General features: G+C 47.1%; 1 protein-coding gene across 1 annotated transcript; it reads left to right on the top strand.

Annotated features, from left to right (window-relative positions):
• The first annotated feature begins 251 nt into the window (after window positions 1-251).
• NRROS (negative regulator of reactive oxygen species) lies at window positions 252-6,230 on the top strand. The gene is made up of 2 exons (XM_006884192.1): window positions 252-359; window positions 4,254-6,230. The coding sequence occupies exons 1-2, from the start codon at window positions 252-254 to the stop codon at window positions 6,228-6,230; spliced, it is 2,085 nt and encodes a 694-aa protein (XP_006884254.1).
• Window positions 6,231-10,073: the final 3,843 nt, after the last annotated feature.

The following is a 10,073-nucleotide window of genomic DNA, read 5'->3' as shown; positions in this document are numbered from 1 at the left end:
AGTGAACAATTTCATATTTTCTGTGTGAAGCAGTTCTTGTGGTTTCTTTAAAAAAAGAAGAAAATGTGAAATTGTTCCCTACAGATGAGTAAGTGAGCCCAGCTAAGCCCATGAATGGTTACCTTGCTTACTGGGTAATTGGCATCCAAGACCAGAGATATGTGGGAGCTGAGAAAGTATACAATAGCCTTCCAGGGTATCTAAATTCACGGCTCCCTTCTCTACCCTCTCTCCACAGGGCTGCACTTGAGATGGAGTCACTGCTTCTTTGGCTCTGCCTGAGTTTTCACACCCTGACAGTGGACTGGAGGAACGGCAGTGGACTAATCATGGCAGCTTCCCACGGGGGCTGCAAGTCGGTGCGTTTCCCTCAGCTGTGTGTTGCTCCTGCTCCTGGCCTGGTTTGGTAGTGTGGAAAGGTGATGGATTGTCAGTCAAGGAGTACAGTTCTTGTGAGGTTGTCAAAATCTACTTAACAGCAATGATCTCTGCTTTTCTTTTGTGTTGAGATTTGAGAGGTCAAGAGTCCGGGTACCCTCTCCAGAGGTCTCTTGCAGCATCCCCGAGGGGCCACTGGGACTTGCAGAGGCATGACCCCAGGACTGCAAGAGCTGTGGTGAGAGGCAGGTTCTCACAACTTTGGGAAAGCCCCTGACCGCAGCGTTCTCCAGAGTCCTTGTGGAAAGGGGAGACCAACACCTGCTCAAATGCAAAAACAACACCTTGTTTCTAGACAGGGTGATTCAAGCTTGTAAAGATGCCAGATGTCCCCCAGACTAATTAATAAACATAATACAAGTCAAATACAGACTCCAGAGACTTTTTCAGAGGGTTGTTGTGGTTGTTATGTGCCGCTGAGCTGAAACTGACCCATTGCTGACCCTTGAGTGGGTTTTCAGAGACAGTAAATTGTCCAGGGGGAGATGGCCCCTCTTCCTCCTGCAGAGCAGCTGGTGGATTCACACTGGGTGCCTTCAGCTGGCAGCTCAGCTCCTTACCACGAGGCCACCAGAAGGGGAAGAGGATGTAAAAGGAACTTGACAAATTCATTCTAATTGACAAATTCATTCTAATTAGAAATTCAGTCTAATTTGCTTCAACTTTCATCTGGAAATTAGAAACAATTCATTTACACACAGTGACAGGAGATTAATCCATTCAATCATTCTAATAATTATAGTCAACATTTATTGTGTATTTATATGCCAAGTTCTGCATGTTTCACAAAAACCAAAAACACTGTGAGAAAATCCCAAGTATCATTTCCATTTGACAGATGGAATGATGAGGGACTTCTGTGGTTGAGGTAGCTCACTCAGTGTGACCCATTGCTAAAACACAGAACCAAGCCTGGACCCCAGACTCTCTGACCCTACATCTTGGTTTTTAACTACTGTACTATTAATGCAATAGTACACGGATGAATAATAGTACACGCATGATGGGAGCTCTGGTGGCCCAGTGGCACCAAGCTGTGCTGCAACTCCAAAGGCACACAATTCGAATCCACCAACTTGTTCCATGGGAGAGAGGTGGACATTCTCCTCCTGTACAATTAATGACCTCTCAAAATCCATCCGAGGGTCAGCTATGGGTTGGTTCCAACTGAACAGTATACAACAACATCATTCATGCAATAGACAATGTATGACTGCAAAAAAGAATATTCGGAGCCCTGGTGGTGCAGTGGCTAAGCATTCAGGCGCTATCCTCAGGAGAAAGACAGAAGGATTTGCTCCCATAAAGATTTCAGCCTTATAAACCCCAACATACTTGGGAACTATGAGTCAGGATCAATTCAATAAATAGCACACAACAACAAAAAGAATACGAGTGTATTTCTTTCAAGTTGTTAAGGCAATATGTCTATCATATATTACTGACCAAAAAAAAAATAATGACCAGTTATGGCTGGTGGTCTAATTTTTGTTAAAAAATTAAAAGGAGACTGCTTTTCTTAAAATTTCAGAAGAGTATGCAACAGAAAGTTAGTGATATTTCTCTGCAGAAGATGTCGAAGTTTCTGAAGAGTTTATTTTTTCTATTGTTTTATACTGAACTAATTTTTTAAATTATTATGCAGTTCTGTTTTAATCGTCAGTGAGCTCTTGTGGCCAAGGGGTAAGAAGGTGCGCTGTCAGCCTAAAGCCACAGGGTTCCAGCTTTCCAGATGCTCCTTGGGATAACGATGGACATTCTCCTGTGCAATTAAAGCCCCTGAACATCTGCTGGAGGGTCAGCTATGGGTCAGTTCTGACTCGACAGCAGACGTTAACAGCAACAATTTTAATCATCAGACTGTAGAAGTTAATTCCTTGCCCAGGGCCCACAGTTAATGGGCAGAGCTGAATTCAGACTTGAGTGCATCATCCTCTGCCTCAGTTACCTCGTGCTGCTAAAACACACACACACACAAAATTACCACACGAGTGGCTTTAACAAACACAAGTGTAAAAGGCTAGAAGTTCGAATTAGGGCACCAGCTCTAGGGGACGGCTTTCTCTCCGTGAGCTCTGGGAGGTCTGTGCAGTTCCTGTTCCTCAGTTCCCTGGAGGTTTCCACGTGGCCTCCTCCTACCTCTCCTCTCCCTTTGTGCCTGTTTCCTTGCATCTTATCTGCTCTTTCTCAGTGATGATTGGTTCCAGTCACTTACTACGGTCTCATTAACACAACAGGGAAAATTCTGTTCCCAATTGCAATTACATTCACAGATGTCAGAGTGTGGATTTACAGCACATTTTTTTTTTGGAAACACAATCCAGTCCATAAGATCCTCTGTACCTTTGTTTCTTCCTCCATGCCACGATTTGTCTCCCCTGGTCACTCCTCGGCTTGGCCTCTGGGATGGGGCCCATGATTTCAAGCAATCACAGACTTTGACCAACCTGGCAGCAGAAAGGCAGGCTGTTACAGTCTTATTCCATTATTTAAAACTTTTTTCCTGGACATAAGTGTTATGTTGTGGCTGATTGTTTCTGGTAATTTTGCAAAACACAGAGCTGAGTTTCAGGTATCCCAAGCTGGCGTGGTTTCTGCAGGAAGGCCACCTGCCTTCTTACCCTGCACAATCATAGCAGAATGGCTTCCTGCTTTCCAGAACAATTCTGTACAACTTGAGGCAGCAGTGACCTCTAAGTTCTCTGTAAACGGTACTATCTTTCAATTTAGATATAAGCAAGTTGCCCCGGCTAAATTACTTCTGGGGAAATGAGGATTTGACAGCACTGAGGGTTACAGGACAGGGCCTTTGTGTTCTGAGCACAGTAATAACAATTGAATAACCCCAAACCAAACCCATTGCCCACTGGGGTCAATTCTGACTCATAGCAACCCCATAGAATGGCCTATAAGATTTTCAATTCTAGAAATCTTTGCAGACGCTGACTTCTGCTGCAGAGCAGCTGTTGCATTTGAAATACCAACCTGTGAATTAACAACTGAGTGCTTAATCACTGCGCCATTAAGGCTGCTAAGTAACAATATGCTAGTGACTGAGGGCCAGACACTGGGATAAGTTCTTCAGGTGCCTTTTCTCACTTAACCTCACAATCGTCACTCAAAGTAGGTATTCTTTTTCTCAGCCAGGGTCGTACAGGAAGTAAAAGGCAGGTTGGTTCCGGTTAGTTCCGATTCAGGGCGACTCTCCACCAGGTTTCTAAGTCTAAATCTTTACAGTAAGAGACTCCTTATCTTCCTCCTTTGCAGCCCCTAATGGTTCAAACCACTGGCTGATCTTTTGACTAACAGCTCCACGTATAATGTTCTACACCTCCTCGCAAAACAGTGCTCTTGATTTGGAACCGACTCATATATAGATGACCCTCCAGCAGCTTTTCTGAGGCTCTAAATCACACAGGAGAAAGATGGGTGCATCTTTCTCCTGAAGAGCTGATGGTGGACTCGAACTGCTTTCCTTTGGGTTGGCAACGCAACTCCTTACCCACTACGCCACCAGGGCAGAGGCGAGATTCAAATTCAGGCCGAGATTTGGTATACAGTCCTTCTAGTTGTTACAAATGAACAACAAGGTGCAGTTGTCACCTCTCAGTACTTGGCAAAATAAGTGCTCAAATCTGTGTGTTTTAAATGAGACCTGGAACTCAGCTCTTAGTTACCTATTTAAGTGTGATGAGAAAGAACAGAGAAAAGGTCTTCCTTTTCCCATCCTATCCCAGTAGTTTATAAATGAACTATATATAAACTTCTGTGGGAGCAACTTCCCTCCTCATTGACCACTATGTTTTTGGACCTAGGTGGGTGGAGTCGCTGACTGCCGAGGACAGGACCTTGCATCTGTGCCCAGCGATCTCTCACCCTTTTCCCAGACGCTCATCCTGGATACCAACCCTCTCCAGACCCTGTGGAACCATTCTCTCCAGCACTACCCTCACCTGGAGAGGCTCAGCCTGCAGGGCTGCCACCTGGGACGCCTGGGCAGCGGCGCCTTCCGGGAGCAAGCCAAGCTGCGCAGCCTGACTCTGGCTGACAACACGCTGTCAGAGAACTACAAGGAGACAGCCGCTGCTCTCCACTCTCTCCCGCACCTGCGGAAGCTGGACTTGTCTGGGAACTCCCTGACAGAGGACATGGTGGCCCTCATGCTCCAGAACCTCTCCTCTCTAGAGGCTGTGTCCCTGGCGAAGAACACCATCATGCGGCTCGATGACTCTGTCTTTGAGGGCCTGGGCCACCTCCAGGTGCTGGATTTGCAGAGGAATTACATCTTTGAGATTGAAGGGGGTGCTTTTGATGGCTTGCCTCAGCTTAGGCATCTCAACCTGGCCTATAACAACCTTCCCTGCATTGTGGACTTCGGCCTCACACAGCTGCGCTTCCTCAACGTCAGCTACAACGTCCTGGAGTGGTTCCTGGCATCAGGGGCCGAGGCCACCTTTGAGCTGGAGACCCTGGACCTCTCCCACAATCAGCTGCTGTTTTTCCCGCTCCTGCCCCAGTGCAGCAAGTTGCACACCCTGCTACTGCGGGACAACAACATGGGCTTCTACAAAGATCTGTACAACAGCTCGTCGCCCCAGGAGATGGTGGCCCAGTTCCTCCTGACAGACGGCAATGTCACCAACGTCACCACAGTCAACCTCTGGGAAGAGTTTGCATCCAGCGACCTCTCAGATCTCCGCGTCCTTGATATGAGCCAGAACCAGTTCCAGTACCTGCCCGATGGCTTCCTGAGGAAGATGCCTTCCCTCTCCCACCTGAACCTCAACCAGAATTGCCTGATGGTGCTCCACATCCGTGAGCACGAGCCCCCAGGGTCCATCACTGAGCTGGACCTGAGCCAGAACCAACTGTCTGAACTGAGGTGGGCTCCAGGGACCACCAGCTGCCTGCAGAGCCTCCAGGTGTTCAACCTGAGCTCCAACCAGCTCCTGGGCATCCCCGCCGGCCTTCTGGCTAACGCTAGCAACCTCACTACAGTTGACATGAGCCACAATCAGCTCTCACTTTGCCCCCCTCCAGTTCATGTCGACAGGACAGGCCCCCCCAGCTGTGTAGATTTCAGGAATATGGTGTCTCTAAGGAGCCTCTCTCTGGAGGGCTGTGGGCTGGGGACCCTACAAGACTGCTCATTTCAGGGGACCTTCCTCACGCACTTAGACCTGTCCAGCAACTGGGGGATTCTGAATTCAAGCATCACCCCTCTCCAGGATCTCGGCCCCACGCTACAGGTCCTGTCTCTGCGGAATGTGGGCCTCAGTTCCAGCTTCAAGGAGTTGGACTTCTCTGGGTTTGGGAAGCTGAGGGACTTGGATCTGTCAGGAAATTCCTTGACCAGTTTCCCCAGGTTTGGGGGCAGCCTGTCCCTGCAAAGCCTGGATCTCCGCAGAAACTTGCTCACAGCCCTTCCCCAGAGGGCTGCGTCTGAGCAGCTGGTGAGGACCCTGCAGACAATCTACCTCAGTCAGAACCCGTATGACTGCTGCGAGGTGGAGGGCTGGAAGGCCCTGCAGCGCCTGCCCACGCTGCACATCCCCGACCTGGCCATGCTCACTTGCAACCTCTCCTCCCAGATGGTCCGCATGGTGGACCTGCCCAGGGAGGTGCCCCGGGACTGTCACTGGCAGCGGCTGGACATGGGCCTGCTGTACCTTGTGCTCATCCTCCCCAGCTGCCTCACCCTGCTGGTGGCCTGTACCATCATCTTCCTCACCTTCAAGAAGCCTCTGCTTCAGGTCATCAAGAGCCGCTGTCACTGGTCGTCCATATACTGACCCTGGCTCCTTGCTGAGGCTGGAATGTGGCTCGTGCGTGTGAGGCCATGGAGGCCGTTTAAATGAAAATGCAAAGTGTTTCCATCTCTCTCAGTCCCCTTTGTTCCTCCTTCGTTGTTATCGTTCATCACCATTATTCTGGTAAAATATTTATTAAGTAACATTCCATGAAAATAAAAGACAGTATGTCTCAAATATTTTTTTAATCAAATGCAACTTTGGGGTTTTTTTCTCCTCCTCCTCCTCCTCCTCCTCTTCTTCTTCTTCTTCTTTATGTCTGTCTTTAGTTTCACTTGAATTCTTTTTGGGACCCCTTTTGGTGACCATGCGTGGGGCAGATGTCCTATCCTATAGCTCAGACACTGCCAAGAGGTCCTTCTATGCATGCTGAAAGCAGTCAGCAACCCCTGAAATCACCAAAACATGGATTTTCAGGAGAGCTGGGCGTTCTGCATGAAATGAGAACACTCATATCCTCTCTCAGTTGGCTTGGAATGTCACTGCTGTCTGAGTGGGCCATGGCAGGGCCCCCTCCATGTGCCCTGGGTTCCTACCCATTGTCTCAGGCAAACAGATGTGACCCGTCCATGGAAAAATGAAGAGAACTATCACCGGGCGTTTACCTACTCCATAAACTGCCATCAGCCCTTGCTCTGAGAGAATGCGAAATGCAGAAAAGGATAAATTATGCTAACTGGTGAGCCGTCCATATACTTCTCAGAAAGACCCAAACAACTTCCTAGTAGATATTCAGTATCTCTATGCACCTCATTTCCTGTTTTCATTCTTTTTCCTTCATTCAAAGAACAGGAGCTGTCTCTGGTGGCTCAGTGATCAGAATTGTGCCTCCAGCTGTTCCACAGGAGAAAGATGGGCAGTCTCCTGTGCTGTTTACTGCCTCTGAAAACCCTCTGGAAGGTCAGCTGTGGACCAGCTCTGACTCTACAGTACACAACAACAATCTGCTAAAGAAGACACAGCCCCTGACCTGTATGTAGTTTAGCGTTCACAGTGTCTTGCACTTGTCAGCCTGTGTGTTAAATCATAAAAGGTCTATGGACAGTGGTGTAGAGAGAAGAGGAGTCTCTCACAGTTTACTATTATCGTGTAGATTTAGTGTCAACAAATAAAAATAAGATCAATGGTCTGTCTTTCCCCTTGGATGCTCTGGAAGGGGTTAAGCATGGCCCTTCAGTGAAGCTCCACACTCAGTTCAATAGTATCAGGTCTTTACTGTGTTCATTTCCTTTCACATCAGTGTGTCCCCTCCAGCCTGCACTGCCTCAGCCCTGTGTGTCGCATGCCCCTCAGGTAGCCTTGAAACACATGTCCACAAGTCAATTGACATAAGACCAGTTTTTAAAAATTTTCCCCCATCTAACAAAAGCTCTTTCCTTGGAGTCTAGCTGTTTACCAAGTTGAATTGCCATCCCAAGTAGACACGTGAATCCGCCTGTGATTGGTGTGTTTATGGTTTCTCTGCTGTTAACATGTCACCCCTTGAGTCAGTTGGTGTTCTCGGTTACTCGCAATTAAAGATGACTTTGTAATGTAAATAGCGTAGAGACTTCTTGTTGTGTGCCATCAAATTGGAACCAACCCATAGATGACCCTCCAGCAGGTATTCAGAGATAGTTTAATCGCACAGGAAGAGATTGCCCATTCTTCTCTGGTGGAGCAGCTGGTGGATTTGAACTGTGGATAAGAACCACATCCCTTTGGGACTGCAGTGCAGTTTCTTACCACTAGGACACTAGACTTCCAACAGAGACTTAGTAAAACAATATTGGAAGCTCTCTGGGAAGACTGAAGATCCAGTGTGGAAATGAGTGGGAACTGGAGGTGCTTCTTAGCCGTTAGGATCATGGCTGCAGCCACATCTTAATACTGAACACTGCAGTTGACCCCACTACCACTACCTTTGGTCAGGGCCCCTGTCTCTGCTCCTTTCCATCCACTGTGGAAATAAATGGCTTCCCAAGTCTGCCACCTCACCAGGCCCTGAAGCACAAGTTGGGGCAGGAGCATCCAGTTAGTGGACCTTGGCTACTAGAGAATCTGAAACTTCAGATGTTGTACATTTCAGCCAAGCATCTAAACTAGAAGTGAGGTTCTGCTTTCTACAATTCATAAGTTGTGGAATTTCTGAACACATAGCACATCACACAGACAAACGGGGGAAACCCCACCACAACCAAACAACAAACCAAAACCCCCTTAAACTCATAGCTGACCCTCCAGCAGGTTGTCAGAGGCTGCAGATCACACAGGAGGACATTGCCCATCATTCTCACAAGGAGCAGCTGATGGAGTCTGCCTTTGGGTTGGGAGTCCTTACCTACTAGACCATGAGACAAAAGGAATGATGAAGTTGTACTCCACCATTTTAGACATTCTTACCTTTTAGCAGAGAACATCTAGAAACACATTCTTAGCATCACCTGACTGATGAAAATTTAAGATGGAACCTTGGGCCAACAAGGGAAATAGGTGAGGTCAGACTTTTAAATTCCTTGAGTCATCCCATGTAGCTGGCTATCTACTCCACTTGTTCTTAGGACCCTGACTTGTAGGGTAGCTGATTGAGAAACAGGATACAGCCTCACATCCATCCATGGCAGTATAATAAGTAGTTATTCCAACACTAGGGTCTGTTTAGTCCTGTCGAGTGCTGAGAAGGTTGGGCAGGGCAGAGGGACTTCTGAGCTTTGATTTCTGTAGGGAAGTTTGTTCTTTGTCCTGACTTCCCCCACCTCTACCATCTCCACCTGCAGGAAAGAGGAGATATTACTGTCCACTCAGAGACCACTCAGAGACCACTGGAGAGGGCAGGACCCTCACAGCCTTTTGAAAGAGTTCCCTTGTGGGTCCAGAATGGTTGTCTGCCCAAGGCCACACATACAGTCACAGTGAAGACCTTCCTCAGTAAGTGGAATGTAAGGGCAATGATGTCAGAGTGTAGGCTATCAACATGAGCAAAGGCAAATGAGATTCTGAAAATCTAATTAGAAAGCAAAAGTATATTTTAAAAAAAAGTCTAAGTCTTTTATAGAGGCACAAATAAGACTCTTAGTTGTAAGGAATTTAGGTCAGTGCTAACCCTTGGCCCTTGTCTATGACTTCATCTTACTCGGATCCACAATTCACAATGCAATTATTTCATCTTACTTCGATTCACCAAGAGTACCAGCAGCCAGGATATCAGAAGATGCATTGCACTGGGAAAGTCTGTAGTCAGGGCACCTCTCCAAATTATTGAGGAGTAAAGATGTCAGTTTGAGGACTAAGGTATGCCTAATTCAGGCCATACTCTTTTTAGTCACTTGCTCTGCATCCAAGAGCTGGACAATGAATAAGGATGATGGAAGAATTGGTGCCTTCCATCTGTGGTGTTGGAGAAGAGTGCTGAATATCCCATGGATTGCCAAAAGAACAATTGTATATGTCTTGGAGAAGGTGGAGCCAGAGTTCTCCAAGGAGGCAAAGAAGCTTCATCTAACATAGTCTGAGTATGTTGTTGCTGCTGCTGCTGCTGTGGTTATGAGGGGAACGACACTGAATCTGTTGTGACTTCTGTAATGAGGAAATGTCCTTCATCTGCTCCTTTCAGTAAAATGCTTGTCTGTCAGATACTATGCTAAACGTGAGCATCCAAATTAAGACAGACTAGGAAGGAGGATTGGCCATCCACTTCTAAAATAACAGGCCTTTGAAAAACCCTATATACGGAACGTGTAAATTGCCATCTTCACGATATTGAGTCTTCCTATTCATGAGCAATGAATATTCTTCCACTTCTCCATGTCTCTTTTTGTTTCTTATAGTAATGTTTCGTAATTTTCT

The sequence above is a fragment of the Elephantulus edwardii genome, unplaced genomic scaffold (genome assembly GCF_000299155.1).
Source record: "Elephantulus edwardii isolate Elephantulus edwardi_28Jun2011 unplaced genomic scaffold, EleEdw1.0 scaffold00032, whole genome shotgun sequence".
Lineage (NCBI taxonomy): Eukaryota > Metazoa > Chordata > Mammalia > Macroscelidea > Macroscelididae > Elephantulus > Elephantulus edwardii.
The sequence above is the reverse complement of the archived record's forward strand: the minus strand, read 5'-3'. Positions and strand labels throughout refer to the sequence as shown.